Genomic DNA, 26,694 nt, shown 5'->3' on the forward strand with positions numbered 1-26,694 from the left:
AAAGATCCAACATGTCCAAGACGTTTATAATATGGGATCTTAAAGCATTGCCATAGTATTCTCAATGAGGAGGGCAAGAAAAAAAATAAAGATATCAAGACAAAGGACAGTACACTGTTATTTATTGAAATACTTGAAAAGGCCGGTGACGGAAAAAAATAGGTTTGTTATGAGGAATTTATATTGATTTACTTGATCATTAAAAAAGGTGCTGTCTACAGGTAATTCTAACCAGGTATAGAATGCACTGTGAACCATGCAACTAATATACTACAGTAGAGTAAGCACTGTGTACTATTTTAGTTCTACCCCAGACACAGTTTTTACAAGAATCATCTACAGATGAGAGGAATTAAACAGCAACACTTTTTGAATTATAAACATTTATAATATACAAATTCTTTTCCATCCGATTTGAAAGGGCTATAAAAACACAACATAGTGGAAAATGAAGCAACACAATTACACACAGCATATGGAAGTCAGTCTGGCAGTTTTTGAAGTTTACTTTTTCTTTTAAAAGAGAACTCTCTTAGACAGCTAAACATGTCACATGTCATGTAACATACAAAAATCATTAGGCTGTCTGCCAGTGATATTTTTTTCCCTTGAAATGTAGTTCAGTGGGTAAACTGGCTCTTCAGTTAAAAAAGACAAGAAAGAAAACCACAAATTCTGCCTTTGTATAGCTTGTAGTCCCAAAAGAGAACATCAGTTGAATGTGAAATAAATAAGCCATCCTTGAGCACGTATGGTCCTTGAGTTGAACCTACTCTATTGAAAATGAATTCCAATAGTACACTAAAGTGTCACTATGGTGAAACACCTAAGAACAGTATTTCTAATCATTTTGGGGAAGCAATGTCTTACTGCCTTAATATATACAGATTATTTACAACAAATTCCCTTTTGGCCTTAACAAGTTAAGCCATTTTAGTTGGCTGTTATGACGCAAATCTTTCTCCACACATTATGCAATACTGTAGTTATAGCTATCATTTAAAATAATTTTATGCATGAATTACAAATATTAATAAAGTAACTCTGCATATATAAATATTTCTACCAGAATTTAAAGCATTCAGAATGTACATAAAAGATTTTTTTTTGTTTGTTTGTTTTTAATTTTTATTTGGTAGGGCCAGGAGATGTGCTTCTTTTCAAATCATCGCTGCTTTAATAATGCTTTGTACATAGCAAAGCCCAAAACTGCAAATACAGTAGCACCAAAACTTGCTCGAAGCCAGAATGAGGAGCTCTTGAGGTCTGCTTGTGTCATGTGCCTGAAGTTTAAAATATAAAAAAAAATAGATTAATTTCATGACAAAAGATTCGATGTTTGTCGTCTCATAAATAAAAATCTGCTTTTGGAAATTCATCATTAGACTTGTCACACGGCAGCAATACACAAGTAGCATTGCAAACAATTTACAAATGGCTGCATTAGTTCTTTTCTTAAAGAACTGGGGCCTAGTCTGCAGCCCTTCATCATTTTATGTGCCATTCAAATAGACAATATTTTGCAAGAAAATAAAGGGGGCTTGAGTAAGTCATTAGTTTGCTGCGAATGAGGGGGGAATAATGATTACAAATCCATAATGAGAAAATAACCCAGGACTGAGAAATATTCATATAATACTTTAAATCGGCTTACTTCACAGTTTTCTGATTTTCCCCAGAAACCTCCCCAGAAACGTTGAACTTCTAATTATTTGAAGTGGTGTCTTGTATCAGCAAAAAGTGACAAGTAACTGTTTTCCAAAAGCTAGAACCATAACAGTCTGCAAATCTCCCCAACATACAGTCACAGAAGGAGCAATAGGTGTCTAACTGAAAACTGTTAGAGAGAACTATATGCTAATGAAACAGGCAGTGGTGCTACCATCAACAGAAAAAGACAAGATGTAACAAACCAAATGAAGGCGATTAGAAGACAAAAAGAAGCCAGGTGATGCATGATAAGAATGAAGACAGCCAATGACCCAAGTCTCCCAAATACCACAACAACTTTGTGAACATGCTCAGTTAAATACTGCTAGCCATCTTTAAAAGAGCCTCAAGTATGACAGCTTACCATAAAGCAGAAGAAACAGTTTTGAAGCAATGGTTACCATTATGGCCTTAAATCGAGGCACACTAAATCTCAAGCTGAGTGTTACATTTTGCTTTCTTTTTAAAAGAATCTGCATAACATAACTGACCTTTATTAGCTTATGCATTTTAGATCTGTATTAAAAATAACAGGTTATTGGGTGTAAAGCTTAAAAGCAGTTACAGGACAAGCAGTGGACAGATAGCCTGCTCATATTGCCATGTGTGGAAGTGCCAGCCTTTACAGTGTGAATCGAAGGGCTATCATGCTGCTTTATAAAACAGATTGTGATTTTGCTACATGTTACCACAACACACAAAACCCACTTAAAATGTTATTTTGCAGACATTCAAAGTACAACATATATTGCAGGTATTATCTGTGGGCAGAGTATTACATGCTCCAAAAAAGCACAAGTTCTTCTGTGTCCAAACAACCACTCACAGCTGCTCTCCAAATTTCTATTCTCATTTAAAAATTCCTTGTAGAGTTATGAAACAGAACAAATCCAGGATTTCTTGCAAATGTTAGTTTTTCTGCAACTAATTTTTACAAACTAAGTTCCAAACTAGATGTCATGTGGATTGTATAAGGGGTAAAAGGTCAAGATCACTCCAGTTAAGGTACTGTTACCTGTCTTCAAATAAGTGTGGATCAAGAGATGACTCCATGAAGATGGAATCTTCTACAAAGCTGACGGCGTGCACCTGATGGATAATACTGCTCTCCTCGTCTGCTAACAGCATGGCACCCAACTCATCTACATGGGGTCTTAACCTTTTTACACACATGCACAGTTTGCAGTTCACAGCACGGCTCAAAACAGCAAGTGACTCAAAAGTATGCCACAGGATACACACCCCACAGATTTTATAATTCAGCTAATTTGTATGCATCTAACTGTGGCTCTAGCATGATTGTTAAAAACTCAGCACACAGAAAAAGAACAGGAATTCATCCTATGACTAACAAGGTTAAATGAAATCAAATCACATAACTGAAATATGGGGCAATAAATGAAAGGAAGCTGCTAAAGGAGTTGAAAGACCCTAGTTCCTGACTTGTATTTTGCCCTGGCATGCTGCAGTGCCTCAGCAAACCAGGGGGGGATTAATACAGGAGTATTAGCCCTAATTCTGATATATTTTCCTTCATCTGCTCAGGTCAAGTCTGTACTTTTAACTTGAAGAACAGCTTTTTAAAGGGTTTTGTAGAGAAAAGTATGCATTGAGACCTCAGCTGAAGTACTCCTTAAAATATAAAATAACTTACATTTCTACAGACAAGCTCTGAAGGATAAATATTAGGGTTGTGCAAAGCTTCAGTCCCTGATTCAATCTGACGGAGATTCGGCCCAATTCGGTGGCTGAATCTCCGAATCAAATCAGGAGACCCTTTAATCTCTCTGAATCGATTTGGACATAGAGACACCTTTAAATGTTTATTCTACATACCTCAGGGTACCGGGCAGCTCGTGAATGCTGGGACGCATGGAGCGTCCCACAGGAGTGCGTGGGTCTCCCCAGTGCACTCGGCAGCAGACCCAGAAGTGGACGAGAAGCACTTCCAGTCCACTTCCGGGTCCACTGAGGAAGCATGTTGGGGCACCCGCCCCCCCCATGCCTCCCTGGCTCGGTGACTGGTGCCTCCTGGGTCTGGGGAGGGGGGGAAGGGGAGGGGGCACCTGGCCCTCCCCTCCCCTGCAGCCAATCGCCGAGCTGGAGGGGTGCAGGGGGGCCCTCCAGCACGCTTCCCAGCGGACCCAGAAGTGGACCAGAAGTACTTCCAGTCCATTTCCAGGACTGCTGCCAAGCATGCGTTGCCCCACTCCCCTGTGGACACTCCATCTGCCCCAGCATTGCAGCAATCATGAGCTGCACCTGGTACCTTGAGGTATGTAGAAAAAACATTTAAAGCTGTGTCTATGGCCGAATCGCTGATTCTCTGAATCAGTATCGAATCTTCAGATTTGGCTGAATCAAATCGGGGACAGTGATCTCAATCAATGAATCAAATCACTGTCCCCTAGTAAATATCACGGATATAATTAACAGTTCCAAACTTTTTAAACTGGACAACCAAATACTTATTTAAAATGTACAAATTTAAAAGAATGAACAACAGTTACTTAAAATTAGAAGCATTATTTGTCTACTGAACTCCATCTTCCATTCATGTCTATTTGCTATCGTTTCCAGTCTATTTTCACCTTTCACAGTTAACAAAGATTACATAAGAAAATTATTAAGCATGGTTTATAGGTATCAGACACCTTCAAAAGAAACTAATATAGGCTCATAATCATGCCAAACCCTATGCCAAAGGATCAGATAATTTCTTCTCAATTTAAATCAAAGGCTAAGGTTGAAGAGCATTTCATTTAATTAGTAAGCAGAGCAAACTATGGGCCCAGCATAATGCCCAACAGAAGTCCTTTTATTGACTTCAATGAGCCTTGAGATATGGCTAAGATTTTCCAAAAGGAAGCTGAGTGGGAGCTGGGTATCTAATTAGCTAGAAGAAGACAGTCCCACTGACTGCAAAAGGAGAATAATTTGGACCTTGCCTTAAACAATGCTAAAATTATCCTAATTAAAAACAAGAAAAAATTATGCCAAGTTTTGACCTCTAAAAGGATTTTGCTATTTCCAGTTGTTTTAAATATTAAAAAAAGAAAAAGAATTTTGATTAGACGTGCATTTCCCCTCTAATATTTTTAAACCTTCTTTCACAAAATAATCAAATACATTTTTTAAACATATCTGGGAAAGAAAAGCAAAGGGTTTTGATTCACACTGCCTTTAATCACCGAGACAAATAACGTATTACTTTTTTTTTTTAGTGACGTTGTGTTGTAATAAATTGATTTTTAACACAGACAACTCACAAAAGTTAGTATCACACACTAAGCAAGATGTTAACTGAGCATGCCTATTAAAAGTTATGCATGGGAATTTGCTGAGTAATGGGCCAATATTGACAAGATTGTTAAATTAGTATTGGCAAAAGGCTCCTGAGATTGGGAAGATGATCTTAACTTTAACAAAAGTTCTAAATATAGCTATGTAACAACTGGGAACAATTTAAAAATGTACAGCAGATGAGGCCAATGGACCAGCCACATGTTACTCACACAAAATGGTAAACCAGTTAACAAAAAACAGCAAGCAGCAGCAGTTTATTTTGACAATACATTTAACCACAAACTGGTATGCAACTGAATTTAGGATTTCAAAGAACATCACATAATACGTGCACATTGCTACAGCTTTTGTTTAATACTGTATTTAGGCACATAATATATTCCCCATGTTCTAAACAAATTATTGATATTAGAATCTGTCCTTACATTAGACATCTAAAATATGAGGGAAAAAACCTGTAAGTGCATCTTAGTCTGCATGAAGGCTAGGCCAATGCAACAAGCCAGCTCAATCTGTTCTATTAGTAAAAAGGTATAACACCACTTTGCAAAATTCTACCAAGTAAGGAACAGTTAGAGAGTGTTTCTCGAGGGGGCTGGAGGGAAATGAGCAAATAGAACAGTGCCATTTCTCCCAACATCATCATAGTATGAGACTAAGTACATTTGTGCCCTGTGCAATTTGATAGATTTTAAAACAAAGGCCGCGCATGGCTATATTAACACATGGTCTCATAATGCAAAGGCACCGCCCTCTGAAGACTAAGAACATTGAGACTGGATTTTGAGAACCATGCTCTTTATTGTAGTTATACAGTAGTTCTATTTCAGATCGTAAAAACCCTCCCTGTGTGAAACTCCGATAACTGATACGAACAATTCCTGAAACAATCATGCTTTATACAACAGTTCTATTTTTGGGGGAGGGGGTTTATTTATGGCACAGAAAATCCCTCTTATTTTCACTGTTTCTATTTCAACACCTGAGAATCAACTGAAAAAACCCCCAAATGGAACATCACGATTCTTGGGCTTAAGAAACATTTTTTTTAAAGAAGCCATAAACTCAGTTGCCACAGTAAAATGCAACAGCCACAAGGGAAACAAGACAGGTCAGCAATTTTTAAAAAAATTAGCAAAGCAGAAAATAAAACACATTCAAAATGGATGCATTAAAAAAAAAAGATGATTAAAATGGGGTTAGAATTACAGCTACAGAAACCTATTTATTTTAAAAAGAGGTAAAGAAATGTAGTAAAAAGAGAGTAAGTGCCAGCCAGACAAATGAAAATGAACACCTGAAGGAAAGAACAAATTAAAAATATAAAAATACTACAGCATAGTAACAACTGTTCTCTCACACATGCAATGTAGAGTGTTTTGAATGTGGGACCCTCTTCCTAAGTGAATCTATAAACAAGGATGCTGGGTAGTTCAAACCAACAATCCTGCTCCTGTATAAGCGACGCACAAAATTGATACACTTCCACATATTCCTGATCCTGCTTTTCATCTAACCTGGAAAATCTCAACATAAATGGGACAGGAGAGAAGTTCTCTGCATATGGGTTGCTCTAGCTGATGGGTTTGGAATACCCAAAGTTTTTGCATTATTATATTGTGTCACTATGATTATGTTGAACTCCTATCTAGCCACAAAAGCCAACAATGTAGGAGTTAAAGCTATGAGATACCAGTTTGCCTCCAGTATCTAATGGGTTAATTGGCAGGGGGAGGCGAAGGCAGAGCCGAGAGCATAACAGCAGTGACTTCAGTCAAAAAAATTTCCTCCTTACTGATTTTCTAGCTTTGGAATAAGCAGTTATAAATGTTCTAAACGCTGAAAAAACATAAATCATAACTATATCAGAGTCTACTCCATTCAAATGCTATGGCTATTACGTCTGATAGTTATTTGCACAGTCAAATGACGTGCCTTAATTATCTTTTTTAAACACCCTGTTTTCATAGTTAAAAAAAAAATTCCTTGCGCGTACATATTTTGCTAACCAAAGGGGAAAAAAATCACTGTGGCTCTCCCAATAATCCATGATTAACAGCTAACCTCCACTACTTGTAAACATTTTACCTCTGTGTGTAACAAATGTATTCACACACGGGCAGCTCTCTGCAGTAAGTGCATTTACAGATATGCTACTCCATTGGCTCTATCCAATTATGAACCTGCATCAAATTAAATTATGAACAACCTGCATCAAATTACACATCCCAGGATGCTCCTAGATCTGTAAGTAAAATCCTATAGCAGAAAGGGAAGACTTGCCCAGAAAGCACTCAGTCTGATTACCATGTCAGTGTGCTGGAAACCAAAGATAAAAGACAGCATACTAAAACTAAATGTTCATACATAACAGATCAGAACAAACAATTTTCCCCCGCTTCCAGTAGGATTAGGGGCAGCAGCTTTATCGTGAATTCTTCACCTGCTAAATAACGGACCTGGACCTGTTACAGAAAAGGTGGTACATTTTTATGGTTGCCGTTTCCCACTGTGCAGGGTCAGTATGGGAGAGGACAGCCCTCCAAGACCAACCAAAGCATCTCCTGTCAGCCAGTCCCTGCTATTCTCCTGGTTATGCAAAGCTCTCAGGAAAGTCCCAAAGGAGCAGCACACTGCCAAAAAACAGGAACTATCCATAACGATTTTGACAGGGGAAGTAAGCATGGACTACATGACTAAGCATCAAGAGGGCGACCCAGCCCTGCTAACAAAGAGGTTCTGTTTCTAGGATCATCCAGAGGTTAGGATGAATAGGCAACCAGTAGCTGATTTCTAGGATAAATTTTAAAAGGTTAGTTTCTGTAGAAAAGGTGGAGGGGACACCATTGAAGCTTTCACTGTCATTTCTCAGTAAATAACATTTTTCTGGTCCATAATGTTTCTCTTCTATATGTTCTGACAGAACTGCTAACTCCTGTGCTTTGAACCTTAAAAAGCACACTTTACCAAGGCACCCTCAGCATGCTTTCTACACAAGTCAGAAATACCAGCAGACCTCTAGCACATGCACATAAGGTACCTACCCTATTAGGAATATTTCCATAATAATTTGAAAATGGCAGAGAACAGCATACGAGGAATAACGATGGCCCTTTTAGCATGTACAAAAACATGTTCTAACCATGCCCTTCCGAACTACCTATTCACAACAGCCTGTTCAAGACGGCTACAGAGCGCCTATGCTACAAATTTATTGTTCGGTTTGAACTCCCATTCTTTTGAGGGGGGCAAGATGACACAATTTGAGCTGTTAGTAATTTGCGTGTGTGTACAAGACAAGGGGTTTCATAAACACAGCCTGCAGTACAAATAAGATAAGATGCAGCACTACTTTCAATGCTAAGAAACTTTTCATACTACTTAGTGCCTTTTACTAATTGCTTTGTCCAAAATATTTGCAAGTTTGTGTGGTTATCAGTTTACCACAGCAGTTAATAATTTGGAAGTGTATAAGCAGGTTGTGTTTTGTTAAGGAGCTAGTTGTTAAGGCTGCAGATTTCTTCACAGCATATCCACTAATTTGTACAAACCAGATAAACCCTGAACACGAGTAAAAGGTGTTTTGTGTTACTAGCTCCCACAAAGTTCAATGTGTATCATAAATGTAACTGCACTGTACAGTACTGATCTCAACAAGCCTTACCTTTTTCTGCAACATCCTCTAAAAGACATTTCTAAAACTGATATCCAAAAGGTATGAAGATCTAATCCATTCTACACAGATATTATATATTTTGAGTGTTTAATATTAAAATAGATTTTTAAAACAGTGGTTTTCCCTTAACTGCCTACCTCAAAAGATAGGCCTACATCATCCTCAATATTTTGTTACCGCATATCTGAATAAGCTGACCATTAAGTTAGCAGTGTGCTTCACTATATTAAACTAAGCCCTAAATGATCAAAAATATTTTTAAGCTAACAAGGTTAAACAACTTGACAAGTTTTAGTACAATTACAACGAGCATCTGTGTTTGGTGGATATGGAACGAAAATCTGCATCATAGAAAAGGTTACCAACTGCTTTTTAAAAAATCTGGTATTTTAAAAGCACACCTGGTACCTAGTAAATAAAGTTAAGGACCTGTTAAGAACTGCAGTGAAGAGTTTGTTCTTTACAGATTGCAGCAAGTCTGAGTTGAGGAAGTTCTGACAGATGCAAAATGTACACCTGTTGCAGGCGCACATACAGCGTAACCGGGCATGGCTGCGGAAACACACAGAAGGACAGGAATTGAAATTTTGTTTATAAAACCAGGCACATGTAGGGCTGTGCCAAAACCAAGAGATTTAGGAATAAATTAGTTACATTTGAAAGAGGAAAAGAAAGGAGTCGGGCAGGCAAGGGCAAAACTACAGCTGTGCAGAATGTTATGGCTAACTATTTTTTGTTGTCAACACATTGACGATACTTCCCTATGCGTGGATGAAAACTAGAAAGCAAACATTAATGAAAATGTTTGCTATGCTATAGTCATCTTTGAACTCGGTGTCAGAAAAGCTTAAATAAAAAAAAAAGCCTCTGCACAGCAATAGATAACACCCTCTTCTCACATAAAGGAAAAAAAATGGAGTAAGCCACATCTATGCTTAAACACACATTTTATTTGACAAAGTGACAACTACCCCTACTGCCTCCCCTCCCTCAATACGCACATGCTGGAAAACCAGGGGAGAAGAGAAGCAAGGGATATCTAGGACAAATAGTTGAAGCCATACATTTTTTAAAAATTGCTTATGCTCTAGTACTTTCAAATAAACCAAATTAAGAGAAAGAAACATTACTGATCTCATTCAAGAGGTTTCTTGCAAAAGTCTAGACTTCTGAGTAAAGAGTACTTTACTCCTAATTAATTTAAAACCAACGCCAGCTGTCATACTAGAATCCACCTGCTATAACATACACTTAGTTCACCATACATAGATCTCTACCCACCAAATAAAGAGGGATGTAAACTGTGCCTAGCAACAGAGTGAGATGTGTAGTGAGAAGGAATGTGATCTTAAGCATATTAAATTTGAAGTTTGAAAAATGTCTGAGACTACAGAACCAGGGTTGTATGGAACAGAAACATAGCTCTCAGATGATATGTGAACTAAAGAGATGCACACTATTTAATACATAATCTACATAGAGATAATTAACCCATAAAACGACAGGCAGGGCATATCAATGGAATTACTGCACACCAAGTGGTGTTAGAAATCTTAACCAACCACAGACTTGAACTGTAATCATCATTACTTCGATTTTTTTAATGGCTATACCTTGAAACTAATAAACAACAGTGGGTCAGTCAAATCAATGATCATTAATACCACTTTAAATAAGTAGGGCACGCTATGAATTTGTAATTGCAATTTCCTTCTCTAACTAAAATAACTGCCAATATATTGCAACTGCACCATTTTAGTACAACATAGATTTGCACCTCGCTGTTAACAGTACTGTTATAAAATTTGGGTTTTGTTGTATCGGTTATTCAAAGACCGACAGCTATTCGGTATTTAAGCAAACAGAAAATTATTACATATAACATTTCTAGATAAAGGATACTAAAATGTAGACTCAGGGCTACATTTTTAAGGTATTTAGACAATTACATAACTTTAAAATGATCAGCCCTCAGTGACTTATGGTGCTTACCCTTATTACTATTAGAAACTGTATATGCATACAAAAAAGGAAAACTCAAATGCATGCATTTACTAGACATTGAAAATCCTGGGTATTTTGTCACTCATAGCCATTCTGAAACTACCAGGGCCTCCAGATACCTTAAAGTTGGACTCAACAGGGCAGAGCACCTACAATTGCATTTGAAATCAGTGGGAACTATGGGTGCTTTGTACCTTTAAAAATCAGCCCCAGGTATGTGTATGAAATTTTATCTTAGTAATGATGCTCCCTTATTAATATAAAATGACTTAAAAAGTAATATTCTCAAAATTTATTACTAGTATTTATACTATAGGGGCCCCTAATCTCCTCTGTAAATGCTCATAGCTTCCCATTGACGATTAATGGCCATGAATTATGTACGCACACATGGAAAGAACAGAACCCTGTCTTTTTACAGGATACAGATATGTACGTTCTAAATTTACTAGGTAAATTCAGAAAACAGAAACATGGATTTGCCAGAAAAAAAGTCATTTGGGAGCAATTTCTACCATGTATTACAGTATTTTAAAGATAATCTGTTGAAATGATCTATGTATCTCTATTGGTTTACCATTTAATTCACCATGGTCACTGTTACACCACTCTGTTGCTAAACAGCTTAAATGAAGCAGAGTTCCATCCTTATGGCTAACAATGGCATGCAGTGTTGTCATGACCCATGCAGTAAGAGAAGTATGATGCTTCTGGTACTTACGGATACATGGCCATAGTTGTCAGTTTAACAAAGATATCCTTACTCGGTGCTTCGACAGTGTTACATGTAAAGGCTTGCGGTGGAGGCATTTTGTGTTTCTTGCAGAAGTCTGCAGGAGAAATGCTATATTCCTGTTTCACTTCGTGTAGATCTGACTTTGCAGCTACCACTAAACAAGGTGTTCTGCTATCCATGAAGTGTTGCTGCAAATTTAATGGAAAACAAAAGGAAGAAAGTAACAAAGAAAGTACTCAACAAAACCTAGAACAGTCTTGTTCTTAATGGTTCACAGGGCAAAATTATAAAATATTTGTAGATATAGTTGAGCAACACTAGAATCAAAATATTCTGTATAGGCAGCTAACCCATAGTAACTGAATCCACTAGTCCACAATATATTTGAATGCATTATCTACTTATAAATCAATATTCTCTTATATTTTAACTGGGAGATTATCAGAACAACTGAAAACCAAAATCAATTTTACTCTGATTAACCTATGGAGAGAAACAGATAAAAGATACAAACCTTAAAAATCCTGGCACAGTATTCAAAGGATTTGGGGTTATTGACATCATACACCAGGCAGACAACATCACATATGGTCTCATCATCACATAAAAACTCAGAATCACTAACATCATGTAACTGGAACAAGAGGAAGGAAAAAGATTTGCTATCATGGAGTTTCTTTGATTGCAAAGCTTGCTTTTTTATGGCATGATTTTATTTTGTATTGAGTTGAATTCATATAAATATGCAGAAGAGATGGAACCGACGCACAATAGCTAGAACTAACATGATACAAATATTGAGAACGTACAATATAGCTAGGACATGACTCACCACCACCATATCTGAAAAACAATCACAATAATCTCTGTATAAAGAAATACATCTGCTTATACCACATAAAGCTTTATTTTCCATGCAGTCTAGCTCCAGTCCTTGAGTAAAGGACTAACCAAAATTTGCAAAACAAATGAGTTGCATATTATGATGAATAAAAGCTACAGCAAGATAAATCTTTGAACATATTTCTGTTTTACAAAGTATTTCATTTATTGAAGACTATTAATAGTCATTCTGCACATTCATCTAGTAGTGCTTCAGGGGTCAGTCATCCATGTGACAGGTTTTCATTTTAACAAGGTAAATTCCTTGCTGTTTTCCCTTATTCTGTCTCATTAAGGATCACTAAGTATGCAAACAGGCCCAAGGGCAAGCACACTCCCCATTGCCTCCTGGAAAAGGACAGCCTACAAATCTTTAACGGCTACAGTGGCTAATTCTATCTAGCATCTTTAAAAATAAAAGGAATTAAATTTTACTGTTTATTTAGACACAAGGAACAAATCTTCTTTTCTGTATATGGAGTGCCTTTTACTACTAGTAAAGTATTATCTCCTCTCCCCCTGTACTTGGTATTTCAGATGTAAGAATCAGACTGAATAAGCATCTAGCTGGGGTCATCTGAACCCAGGTCCCTTCCGACCCTAGCATCTATGAATCTATGAATGCGTCTCCTTCCTATTATTGAAAAGGTAATAGAAAAGAGAGGAAAAGGTAGGAAAACATCTATTGCAACAAACTGATATTAAGCTGCAAATGAAGTTTGTCATGATTACAGGGGTTTAATGGAATGTGATTGACTAGTCTACACATTAAAAACAGACAGAGCTGGCTCTACGTTTATAAGATAAGAGTTTTCATTCCATGCATATGCTAAATTTGGGAAGATCAATGCTTTCTGACTGGATAATTAGGTCTGAGATAATTAAGGTATGCTGACATAATTAGGATATAACAAATTATAACAGGAATCAAACAACATAAATGTAATTAAGAACCTGTACATCTTTGAGGTTCAGGGGTAGAAGGGTACAACACGCACATGAAGAGCAAGAGAAAGCGTTAAAATAAGAAATCTCAAACAAAGAATTATTTCCTGAACTAAGCAGAGTCTTCTGAAATCTGAGCAATACAATTTTTTAAATCCTCATGTGTACAACCAATCCTGAGATTGTCTTACCAGCAAGTATTTTTCTTGTCCATATACATAGACTGTATTAATTGCATAGTAAGATTTATGCTCCGCACGTATCTGCCTCTGTCTCTGAAAACACATAGAATTTAAAGATTAGACGAAAGCAGTAATTTCTGCCACAGGCTGCTCCTGTTTAACAAGAAAATACTGTAGAGGCATCTTGCTATGAAAAATTTCATACAATACTAGTAAATGTGTAGCAATAGTGCATTTCATAAAAATAATGATGCAACAAAGATTTAATCCATAACTAATGCATAGGGATGTGAACAAAGCAATATTGCCATGCAGTATCTATTCACTTACTGGTTAAATTGTAAAAATGTTTCAATCTATGACGGTTTTCCCCAAATTTGGTGCTAACTAGTGAAGTCCTACATGCTGCCCATTAAGTTTTGTTATCTAAATTTAACTCACAAAGCACGTATTAAAAAGAAAAAACCTCTTACCATTAGGTTTCTTCCAAGAAGTGCCTGAAGAACTCCATTTTTCCCACAGCCTTTCATCCCAACAACATTGCACCGAAAGACATTCCTTTGAGTCTGCTTTTTCTGAAGGTCTATCTTTTTATCTCTAGTTACTTTTGAAAAGAATATACTTTACAAGATGCAAATATATAATAAAAGATACATCAACAGAATAACAGATATTAGATATTAGTACTGCTACAAACTGGATAAATGAAATAGACTGCTATACTGGATAAATGGAACCGTTTCATTAGCATTTGGTTTTATTATTAAAATAAAAATTTTAAAAAAAATCAAATTGTGTTCAGCAACAGGATTTACTTAAACTATTACTGCTTGTCAGCAATTTACTAAATCACAGAAAAATGAGTCAATTATGCACAAGTTCTCAAGGGCAAAACTAAAGTATTAGCACTATCATCTATATCATCAAATAGCAAGACCATTTGAAACAAAACTAATTAAAGTTGATGGCTCTTAACTACAATGTAACACCTTTCTTTCAACTGAAGTGAGAACCTACATGAAGCTTCCACACACAAATTTTTTTGGTTAAATGGTGTGCATCATATTTGAAATGTTTCCATCATTTTTGCCTAACTGTGCTAATTTGTACTACCTTATCGTTTGTTCAAATTACTGATCCATATCTAAATCTATTATCTTAGCTACATTAGTCTGTCTGATGCATTCGCAATGACAAAACATTCTTAAAAAGCCGTTTCATAAGCAGAAATTCTATCTAGATTTTAGAATATCAATTAGGAGTGGTAGCTCTATCCGGACTATGCTAGTGACCTCTGTGGAAACTTAAGGCAGTTTACTTGGCTTCTGTCTGTCTTAGAACAGATCTGTAATTGAAACCTCCACACAGTTTATACCAAACACTTACAGAAAATAATAAAATCAACAGCCTACAGACTGCTTCTTAGTTCATGCTGGATTAATCTTTTCATATGGTAAATGCTTTGTAAAAGCTATGCATTTTTTTTAACTTTTATTAATTTAATTGAAGTGATCAGCAGGATATTATTCCTTTTAAAAATATTGACTCATATGTCTAAGTTCTAAGCAGAAAAGGGGGAAAGAACCATATGCAGCACATTTTATTTACACTCAATTTACTGCTTGACAACCAGGTGGATGAAAACAATTGCTTGAATGAAACTCCTAGCAGGTTTTGCTTCCAAAAATTACCTGTAAGTGCTGATGCCTGAGACTCTTGCTCTGTCAGTATTGAATAGCCCAAATAACCTAGGTATTCCAGACAGCGCTGTACATCTAAATATGTAGTTAATCTAAAACAGAAGAGAGCATTATCAATTTTCTGTAACATTAAAGAACTTGTATGTCATGCATCTCAACTGGCTGAAGCAAAGTATTCCTGATGCCAGGCAGTACTGAAGGACACAAATTAATGGTCACAGCTGTAAAACTCCATAGTTGTGACACTAAGAAAACAGTCCTTGTCAAGCTCTAACCAATCATGACAACAACCTACACAACAAAGTTTTCCCTATCCTAAGGGGACTGTGGTGTCTCCCCCTTACATTCCCAACGCCTTTTCTAGGTGAAAACAAGGAGACAGCAACATTTTTTAAATTTATAGGAGGTATACACTGATTACTAAAAAGTAAAAATTTATGATCAGACCTATTTCACAGAGATTTTCAAATAATGGAGTCTAGAAACAAGCATTGGATCCTGTCTTAAAAAAAAACCAAACAGAACAGGCTGCATTTATCTGTGAAGGTGATCTGGAAATGATTCTAAAAGCTTTATTGATTTGGCCAATTTCTCAGCTGTTAGCTTGCTTCCTTTCCACATAATATCTGGAAGAGTTTGTGTCACTAGTGACCTAGGCAGGACTGAAGTGAACAGGAAGAAATGTAGTAATTCTAGATTAGTTTCCTCATGCACTTTCACTCCTGTTAACTGCCAGGTGAGGTACAAAGATACTATCTGTACAATCTTGGTGAGGCTCAGTACTAAAGTATCAGATAGCATGACCCAAGTAGAAAGAGAGTTTAGAGGATTAAGAGGCTGATAGCTGGTATAACAGTGCTGAAGACCAGGACTGATTTGCACCGGCTGAACTGCGCAGCAAGGCTTGTAGACATTTCTCCATGCTACACCTGGCTGCAATCAGTAATAATGGTCTCCTACTGAACTATCAGAGCACCAAACAAAGCTAACAGTGCTTATTACTAACAAGACCAGCCACATGTGTGTGTTTCTCTAATTCAGTCATACAGACATGCCAGAATTATAGCTTGGCAAAGCTGCTTGCAAATTTTCAAAGACAAGGGAGGGTCAGTCAGAAAGGATAACCAGAAAATGACCTCCAGCTTTCTGAGGAACAACCGATCTCTGCCAAGGAAGTGGTAACAAGGCAGAGGTAATTAAGCATACCTTTCCTGAGACTCTGACAGCTACACCAAGCATGCACAACAAATTTATAACGCAAGCTAATCTCCATTAAGGGAACAGAAAAACTTCTTTAAGGGTTGAAAATAAATAAAAGAGTTTCATAACAGAAAGAACATTCTACTAGCAAGTAATTTAATTAGATATTTATTATAGCATAACTTTTGCTTTTGTCTTTAAAAAGCAAAGAAAGGTTGTGTGTTTAATTGAGAAGTACAATAAACTGTCTGAATATGGTTACTACAGACAAACTTATGCATCTGTAACATGCATCTCTCTGGTTTTGGAAACATAATGTTTATAGACAGTTGACAGAACTGCAGCAGCAGTGCAGTTTATATAGAATTCAACTTGAAAATAATTCACACCACCACATTATGGCACCTTCATTAGCATGGTTTTTTAGAAGAAGGCAATGAAGAAGATTAAAAATTTTTGATCAATGTCTACCTCTACACCAACACTTTTCAGATGCCTCTAGTACACACATCATTATATTCTTAAACAAGATTTACATAGCTATGAAAAAAAGAATGCTATGAAATAAAGTCCTGGAGGTTCTTTATCTTATCAAATGAAGTCCTCCATGGAATGCCAACATTAAGTCTTTCAGCAATGAAAGCTAAAAACATGCAATACACCATACTTACGTCCACTGAGAGAGAAATCCTTGGTATGTAATCCAACCCCTTTCATTTGTACAAACAGTGTTGTTGACATCAGGCCCCCATGGCATATAAGGGAAGACTTTGAACAAATCTTTGAGTTCTTCAGGAGACAAAGCACAATCTCTGTCCTGATATATGCATATGAGACAAATAGTACTGATAAAGTTTACGTGTCTTCTCAAACCATGTTTGCAAAAACATGCAAAATTAAGGAATTTGTTGTCAGGAACTGAATGGCCTAAAAAACCAGTGGCACAATAGAGAACTTTTCTTCTCTTGCTCACATTTCTGAATCTAGCAGGTCACAAGGAACTGAAACTAAGTTAAGGATTTAGGACAGATAAAGTAACTGAAAGAAAGCAGAATTCTCCTTTTATACACTGGTGTAACTGCACCTTAAACCAACAAAGAGCACTTTTGCTGATATAGCTTATACTGGGTTTCCTAAACAAAATAACTATACTGAAAAAAACCTTATTTTTGCCAATATAGCTGTGTCTACACATTGCTGCCATAAAAATGTTATCAAAACCCCAGGCCTTGATGCTATGTTAATCTACTTGCAAGTTTCTAAAACAAATCATATCTTAGCAATACAAGAGAAGTCAAACTTCCTTTGACTTGGAAAGAAAAAAACAAATACAAAAATAAAAAATAAATAAGAATAATGAATGCATAAATGCCACAACCATTAAAATACTGTCTCTTTGTTAAAACTTTTTTCCCCCAGAGGGACTTTACTCCAAGGACACACACTGTCATTTCTAATATTCCTGAAGTGTGTGCATAAAATAAATACTATTCTAAATACAATTTTAAAATAAAAATATTCTTTCCTGCTTTAAGTATTCTTTCACTGATCAATGCAACAGTAAATAGGATAGCAAGAACTATGCCCTACACAGGGAAGGAAGGGCTCATTTATCCATCCTCATGTTTCTGCTTCTTTATTATAGGAGATGCTGCCCATTGATTCCAAGAAAAGAAAAGTATCCTTGGTCCAAGAGAATTAAGAGCATAGAGAGGGAAGCTATGTAGGAAACCCCAGGAATAACCAGCTTCAGCAAAAAGTTTAGCTTTAGTTTTGTTCTGCTTTTAGAGCCAATAAAGCCTAGGAAGCAGACACATTTGCAGCACATAGAGACTTTTATAAAGAGTAGGGTAACCAAATGACATCTACAATTTAAACAGAAGGGAGATGGTTGACTTCAAAATTAGCTCTCTGATACAAAACACTGAATAGATTCCATATGCCACATTAAAGATTAACATTAGTTCATAAATTTTGAGTTTCAAAAATGAAACAGATTCACTTTCATATTGTTTATAACAAAATATTAATAATTCAACTCCTATTGCAAGTTTAAAAAAATCTTAATTCCTTGACAACAGGGGTTTTGTTGCTAAGAGTTAGTAGAAAGCTATTTTGGATATTATACAAACTGTGTGTAAATGAGATTAAAAACTTACCAAATCATGTTTATCAAAAATGCTTTGGAGAAACAAATATGCATGATGATTCAACTCTGTTGTGCAATCAGGAGGAATTTTCAACCTGTTTATTAAAAAAGACCAAAAAATTCAGTCACATCATAAATCTTCCAAGATATAAATCTGCAAGAAACATTTAGCATTTCAGTTTCTTTATACAGTTTCTCTGAAGAGAACAAAGAAAGCATGATTTATTAGGAATTCTAAAATCATTCATAATATAAAACATTTTTATATATAACAGAAATATCTGGCAACTTTCTGAGATATGAAGCTAGGATTTTCAAAACAGAATAAGGGAATTAGTCACCTAACTTCCTTAAGAGCCTCTGAAAAGCCTAAATGAGTTAAATGCTATAAGAAAAGGCAGGACAGTTTTAGATCCATTCCTACTATTTCTTTTCCTCTAAGAGAAAGGATAATTAAGTGCCATGTCCTGGTCATAAGCTGATTATACAGGGTTTATGGAGGAAGTTTTGCCCTCCTGCCATCTCACTCCTACACAGCACTGTGTGACTGCATATTGAGACAGGGGTTTAAAGGAAACCAAATACTGCCAGGACAGGATTCTCAAGTGACTGGAACACTCACTGTCTGATGTAATATGTCAAATCTGGATCTTTCTGCTCTTCATATGCAATGAGTAGCAGAAAGTGGGTGGGCAACTGTGTGAAATTTTAAGGTTTTAGCTATTACTGGGCTCCAAGAGGAAAGTAACTGGAAAGGAGTCGGTTGATTTTTGCCAGTGTTGGATCAGACTCTTAGCTTATAAGCCTAAGGGAAGTGACATGTCAAGAGGTTGCGTATGCTCCATATTGTATCCACACCATTTCAACATTACTAAAAAGACGGGAGTTGTGTTTTTATGTCAAGATGTAACCAATGTAACAATCCACCTTTCCTTGGATAAAAGGATGAAACAAGTCCAAATATTTAAAGTTAAAAATGGAAAAATAAACAAAAGGGCACATACGGAGGAAACAAATACTCTGGTGTGAGCTCTAAATCATCATCATAGCCAAAACGACGTAATACTGTCCAGGTTGTTTCATGTCTTCCTCGCTGAATAAAAAGTGTGTGTAGAAAAAGAAAACCTGAAATTAAATGACAGTTCTTAAGACTCTGAAGGTGTTGATACACTTACGATTTTAATAATTTTTCTTTGAAGGTATCAACATAAGAATACAAACTAAATACAGGAGACATACAGGCTAAATACACATACATAATATATACAAAATATGCATAAAACATTTTATTTTCTGTACCTTCTATTTTTACAATTATAATAGCTCCATAGTTGAACCTCCCTGATGAAATAGCAATTTGAAAATCATCTTATTAACATTTGCTTTCTAGGTTTTAATAAAATACTGATGCTAAATTACATATTTTCAATTTGTATCAAGCTTACAGTTTCTGTCCATTCAAAATGTAAAGAATGAATCATTCAGCAAGAATTTCTGGACAGCAGAGGTACGCTGATATATTGGTCCATATCAGATCAGCACTGATAAAAGGAAAATTGATGTTATCGGCAATCAGCTTTTTTTGGCCAGTATAGCCGATAATGCCACCGATAAATGCCGCGTGTACATGCGCAGCTGCAGCATGGACGCGGCCAGGAGCAGCATCCAGCCTGTAAGTCTGTGAGGGAGGGAGGAGGTGTGAGGTGGGGGTGGCGCAGATCAAGGTCCCTACAATGAGGAAGGGAGTGGGGCTGGGGCATGGGCAGGAACTGCACAGCTGGGGTGGGGCAGGGTGTAGGATGGAGCCGTGGGCGGCTGTCCTGGGGGGGAGGCCCCCCGCCACTGCATGCAACCTGGGGGAAGCATGTGCTCCCTGGATTTGTGCATGCGGTGAGGGCAGACTGCCTGCTGTGGGCTTAGCACCAAAGGGCTGCGCTAGCCTCTTCCTGGCAGCGGGGGGCTAGGCATGGACAGGTGGTGGTGATGTTGGAAGGGGGAGCTATGGGATGGGCTACAGCCACCCCAAAATTCCCCGTAGCTGCCTTGTAGCTCCCCTCCCAGCACCACCACCACCTGCAGCCCCACCCACCAGGAAGAAGCTGGCACAGCCCCTGGCCCCAAGCCTACAGTGGGCAGCCCACCTTCACCCCGCACACAAATCTGGGGGGCACATGCCCTCCATGCCTCCCCTGAGGGTGCATGCAGTGGCAGCCTATGGCTCCACCCCGTGCCCCGCCCTGCCCCAGCCCCACTCCCTCCCTCCCTCACTGTGGGGGCCTTGATCTGCCCCCTCCATGGCCCTTTTCCTCCACAGACTTACTGGCTGGATGCTGCTCTCCAAGCTACCGCGCTGCATATTGGCAATGGGATTGGGATTGGCTGATATGGCTGGTTAATAATCAGCCATAGGTATCAGCCAAAAAAATCTTTATTGGTGCATCCCTACTGGACAGCAGTGTTTTGGAAGTGTACATTAAAACTTTTTTATGCCAAGATTTTATATAATATGAAGGATAATTGTTTGTTTAAGTACTTTCTACATCTTGCTGAAAATTTAGATTACTTTCCCTCATGAATCCATGTATGATTTATAAAGGCTATATCTAGATTACAGTATTTTCCCTACTATTTTTCACTGTTGAGGTTGTAGAAGGGGTAGCACTAGGGGATATGCTAAATTACCATCTGCACAACAGTGTAGTAAAAATGTGGGCGTATACCAACATCTTACATAAACCAGTGCTGCCACCAGTGAGACCTACATAGTAGGCGTGCTCCAATACAGATTTTTTGGGCCGATTCCAATAGCTGATTTTTAATAAAACCTATTGGCTGATACCAATCCGATTGCCGATATGTGGCCTGGCAGCTTGAAGAGCAGTGTCCGGCTGGAAAGTCTGTTGTAGTGGAAGGAGGAGGGGAAAGAAGGGGCTTGGGGGTGGCAGTTTGAGGCCCCTGCAGTAAGGGAGCGAGTGGACCAGAGGCAGGGGCTGCCCAGTCGGGGCAGGATGGAGCCACGGCTCGTCCAGGGGTCGTGGGGAGAAGGGGTGGTTCCCGCTACTGCATGCACCCCAGGAGGGCACAGGGGTGTGGCCCCAAGATCTGCGTGCAGGGTGAGGGTGGAGTGCTGCTGTGGTCCAGGGCCAGGGCTGCGTCAAGCTGTTCCTGGTGAGGGTATTGGGCCAGGATGCACTTGGGGAGGGCATCAGCACTGGGAAGGGGCTAAGGGGGGGGGGTGAAGAGGGGGCCTGCAGCCACCCCAAAATTCACTGTGGCCCCCCAAGCCCTCCCTCCCAGCACTGCCGCCCCAAGCACAGCCTGGCCCAAACCCCGCTGAGAAGAGCTTGGCACAGCCCCAGCCACAGCCTGCAGCAGCAGCTCGCCCTCACCACGCACAGAGATGCAGAGGCACATGCCCCTCATGCCCTCTCAGGGTGCATGAAGTGGTGGGAGCCACATCTCCCTCCCACCTTGGACAAGTCACAGCTCTGTCCTGTGCCCTGCTCCGGCTATGCAGTGCCCACCCCAGCCCCACTCCCTCCCTCACCTCAGGGCCCTCGATCTACCCCCCCTCCTTCCCCCACAACAGATTTACCAGCTGGATGCTGCTCTCCAGGCCGCCAGGCTGTGCTCCTCACCACCTGTGTGCTGTGCTGCAGCTGCACACATGCACAGGGCATTTACCAGCCACATTACAGGCCACATCAGGCAAAAAAGCTGATTGCCAATACAGTCAATTTTCCTTATACCAGTGCCAATCTGATACGGGACCAATGTATCGGTACATCTCTACTACATAGCCTATACTAAATAGGAACTGCAGAAATACCCACAAGAGAGATTATTCAAATCAGTGCACTTAATTCAAACATTTTAATTCCTTATGAATCCTCCACTGTGACACCAATGATCCTCCTTCCTTCACCCTCATTATTCCTCAGTTTTTAACCCTCAGCTTGTCTCTGGTATACTGTTTATGTCCAGCTCTCAGGGTCTATAGAGTGAACAACCAAAATCATACTTCAAACATTTCCTTTATCAGTAGATTGCACAAGGTTTTCTCCTTTAATTAACTTTAAGTATATCTATTAAGAATTAAACAGTGCCTACCTTTTAATGTTAATCCATTGTCGGCAACTCCATCACTTAGATTTTTCCTGACTACATTCTTTACATCCTCCAGTGCTTGAGGTGCTAATGGTGTATTAAAACATATTCTCTAACAAATGAGGGGGGAAAAGCATGTTAGAGACGCTAAGTACTAAACAACAGGAAGTCCTGCACAAAACACAATCCTAAAAGCAATGTTAAGCTAAACAGTAGGGGCAATCCAAGCAAACTAACTCAAAAGCAGAGCAGACAGGACATTTCCTTGCTACTTAGTACTGCCTGGCACATATGAAGAGCAAAACAGGCCAGGATATCTGCTACTTGCCTCAGTTTCCAAGATGGTTAAAGAATCACAGCAACCTGAGAAGGGACAGGAGTTTAAAAGAAACTGAAAATAAAGTGCTGGAATCCCTCAAGACCCTGTTTGAACTCGCATTAATTACTCAGTGCAGGTATCCATGGAGAAAGTCTGTTTTTGTTTTTCATGACTGTTGTAGTTTGCACGTTAAATTGACAAAAGATGGATGTTCAGCTGAACTAAAAACCATAGCAACAGCTAATTAAAAACCTTTCCTCTGAATTTCATTTCTTAGAGATCTGAAAGTTGAATTCAGAGTTCCATATCAGAGATCTTAAGCCTCATTTTGCTCTCCCTATTGTCATACTTTTAACTCCCATTTTCACTGCAGCATATCACTAAGACTCATGGTCTGTTATAGGAATTTCATATGCAAACATGATTTATATATGGTAAGATTCTGCTTTACCCAGTGAGGATGTGTAAGGATCTGCCATCTCTCACGCATACGAGAAAACAATCTTACTGGGGATAATATTGGAAGTATTAGTCTCACAAAGGGCTAGGCCTATAGCCTTTTCTTAAATCCACATGTAGTACACCATGCACTATTCTAACAAGCTGTCTGCTGTGTGGCAGAACCTGCTGTATGCACACCCTCGGATCTCAAGGCTAAAGTCTGGCCAAGTCACTACACTGCTTTGTTCCCCATTAAAAGGCATAATCTTAGCCAAGAGTTTAACTATTAAAAAAGGTATACAGAGAACACCTGGAAAGTTACCAAATGATTCAGCTTGTTGCGATAGTGTTATATAGTTGAACATGAAGAAAAGAGAAGTAATCAAAATTACAGGAACCTACCTGAAAGAAGTTGAGCTCTGCATCATTGAGAGTGCCATCGTTATCCTGATCAGAGATCCTGAAGATGCGCGTGAGAGCTTTTATGCAGGCAGGTTTCATCTACAGATTAAAAGCAAAAATTTAATATTTTTTTAGCTTCAATATAAGAATATTGCACTAGTTGGCATCACCAGAGAATTACAAGAGATGCTGGTGCTTCAGTGGTTGTTTTGTTTTATATTTTCAGAATGGAAATTCATGTAATCAATGGTATAAGAAAGGAAATCAGCATTGGCATATTTATATCTGGAAACAGATCAAAATCAACTTCTTATTGTCAGTTATATAATACCCTGGATCCATCTTTGTAGACTCAAAAAGGCAGTAGCTGGGTAACCAGTTGTGAGAACAACTAGTTCTGGGTAACAGTAGCTGGGTAACTAGTTCTCACATGAGAACTAGTTACCCAGTTCTCATGTGAGAACTGATTTTTGAGTCAAAAATCAGTTCTCACATGAAAAAAGCCAATCTGTGCAAAAAAATCTGGAGAAAATCTGCTAGCCATTCCATAAGCCCACTAAAGAGCACTAAATTATTGGGTTCACTGTAAGATATTCTGTTTAAAATTAATGCAGCAGAGTCTATTTAAATGATCAGAACAGACAACAGTCTTCTGTGCAAATGAAGTTAAATTTAATGCTGCACAAAAATAAAATTAATGGCTCCTGAGCTACATTCATCTCTGACTGAACAAAGAATAGATCTTGTTCAGGTGGTTCAAGCAGGGTTTTAAGAAGAGGCCGGGAGAATATCAATGTCATGAATGCTCACTAGATCATTCGCCCATCAGACAAAGCACCAAATAAGGGATGGCACTGCAGAGGCAGTGAACTTTAGAAAAGAAGGGGTAATTCCCTCCCAACATCTAGGAAAATGAGGAGAAAGGAAAACCTTTCTCACCTCCCAGCTACAGAGTGATGAAGAATGGGAGAAAAATCTGAATATTATACCAGCATAACACAACTCTGACACATGGTTAATGTCATTACACACTGATACCATGCAAAGTCAACATCGCTCTTCTGTGCCGACTTTTCTACAGTACTCTGTATGAGACTGAAATGGCTTTCCCACTCTTCAGAGTGGAGCAAGACCACAAAAGTAGCGATAAACAGAAAGCTTAGGGATGACATAAATAATTACCCATATTATTCTTATTTTTATTTTAAATACCCACGTGTCTCGGTAATACATCAGACTAGCACTGAAGTAAAGTTAAACAACAAATACTCTGAATCTGCACCTTGATAATGAGGAGCAGAATTTGGCACTAGATCACGGTACGTTTGACATGATTGTATAGCTATGATTAAGCCTGATCTGAAACAAAATTAACTCATGCTTGTTTGTACATGCAATTATTTGAGAAGCAAAAATGCAGATCCTTCTGTGAACTACCTCCTGGACTGGGAAAAAGTCACAGCTCTGGTGGCAGGCCAAAGGTGTAATGGAGATGGAATGTGATGACTGACAATTACGCAGAAATAATCAAACATGAAAATACACCCTGATGTAAAGAAAAAGAAGCAAAAAAAAAAGCAACAATTATCACTGTATTACTTTAACATAAGTCTTCTGAAAAGGGTTTGACAAATTAACTTGATTACTACCATATTCATTTGCACTGGCTTAAAAAACAAAATACCTCTTTTTCCTCTGGGCAATAGAGAGGCCCTGTAGGATGAAGAACAGCTTTCTGTGCATAATAAAATAGTTCAGATATATTCTTCAAGTTTTTGGCCGAACACTGAAAAAGAAATCTTTAAATTAGTTTGTTAACTGTTTTTGAATATCTGGTGACTTATCTGCTGGCTAAATGGGAGTTGAATTCTTTAAAAAAAAAAAAAAGCAGGTCCTCAGTTACAAGTGCAAAAATAAAATCTTTAGTCTCAAGCTCCGATGCTGTAAAACCACCAACACTGTAACAGTCCTAAAGTGCTGTATCACGATTATCACTCAAAAAGGTAAAGTATGCATTGGTACCCTATTTTTATTTTATTTTAGTATTAACATTTGATAGACATGCCTATTTTGAAAAAATGTGTTTGAAGTCAAGAGTTTCATTTTAATAAAATTTCTAAGAGCAACATGTGTTTAAGAAAAAGTCATATAATAACATGCTTTCAGCAAGATTTAATTATATTATGACATAAGGTTTCTAAAAATATTTTAATGACTTTACTGATTAATATTTATATTGCACTAATTCAAAATCACATTAAAATGTAATAAATAAACAATTACTAAAAGCTAACATAAGGGGCTGGGAGCAATGTGGAGTTTCTATTAAAAATGGATTCAAACATTAAAAAAACCCTTAGCATACCTCTACACAAGTTTCTATTTCTGTATATTGGTTCATAATTGGAAGGATGGTCTCCATACTGCTGTATTCCACTAGATCAGATTTGTTTCCAACCAAGATAAGAGGCAGTCTAAAAACAAAAGACTTATCAGACGAGATGTACAAGAGACGTTAAAAGTATTTCCATCCAACTCCACGCCAGAGGGAATTAGCAAATCAGCAGTAATAGTTTCTATGATAAGACTTATATTTTCTGGATTTCGTAACAGAAAGTTAAACAAATTAATTTAGCAATCACTTAAGCTATATATCACTTGTCCTCAATATTTTGAAACAGCTGACCAGTTACTCTGATTTCTTATATCACCCACAGTAATGCAGAACAAAAATTATAATAGAGATGTCCAGTAGGGGTGTGTGAAGTGGGCTGTAGTTGATTCAGATTTGGCCCGATTCAAGGGACAGCGATTCGATTTACTGGTTCGGATCACTGTCCCAATTTGATTCGGCTGAATCTGAAGATTTGATTCTGATTCGGAGAATCAGCGATTTGGCTATAGACACAGCTTTGTATGTTTTTTCTACATACCT

General features: G+C 38.0%; 1 protein-coding gene across 6 annotated transcripts in view; it reads right to left on the reverse strand.

Annotated features, from left to right (window-relative positions):
* Positions 1-105: 105 nt before the first annotated feature.
* The window catches only part of RHOT1 (ras homolog family member T1), a 45,394-nt gene continuing 18,805 nt past the window's right edge, over positions 106-26,694 (reverse strand). For 3 of the 6 annotated variants that reach the window (XM_025196311.1, XM_025196310.1, XM_025196314.1), the window contains 15 exons: positions 26,125-26,233; positions 25,444-25,545; positions 23,760-23,858; positions 22,601-22,709; positions 19,495-19,615; positions 18,501-18,585; positions 17,013-17,158; positions 15,133-15,233; positions 13,915-14,045; positions 13,451-13,534; positions 11,947-12,066; positions 11,418-11,620; positions 9,122-9,244; positions 2,726-2,869; positions 106-1,283 (listed from right to left, as the gene is read on the reverse strand). In XM_025196311.1, the coding sequence (XP_025052096.1) occupies positions 1,166-1,283; positions 2,726-2,869; positions 9,122-9,244; positions 11,418-11,620; positions 11,947-12,066; positions 13,451-13,534; positions 13,915-14,045; positions 15,133-15,233; positions 17,013-17,158; positions 18,501-18,585; positions 19,495-19,615; positions 22,601-22,709; positions 23,760-23,858; positions 25,444-25,545; positions 26,125-26,233 (1,795 nt within the window). In that variant the 3' untranslated portion in view covers positions 106-1,165. Of the gene's footprint in view, positions 1,284-2,725; positions 2,870-4,013; positions 6,314-9,121; positions 9,245-11,417; positions 11,621-11,946; positions 12,067-13,450; positions 13,535-13,914; positions 14,046-15,132; positions 15,234-17,012; positions 17,159-18,500; positions 18,586-19,494; positions 19,616-22,600; positions 22,710-23,759; positions 23,859-25,443; positions 25,546-26,124; positions 26,234-26,694 lie in introns of those variants that run through there. The other 3 variants (XM_014527970.2, XM_025196313.1, XM_014527971.2) reach the window with 3 other exon arrangements.

Source organism: Alligator sinensis, unplaced genomic scaffold (assembly GCF_000455745.1).
Source record: "Alligator sinensis unplaced genomic scaffold, ASM45574v1 scaffold282_2, whole genome shotgun sequence".
In the NCBI taxonomy this organism is placed as follows: Eukaryota; Metazoa; Chordata; order Crocodylia; family Alligatoridae; genus Alligator; species Alligator sinensis.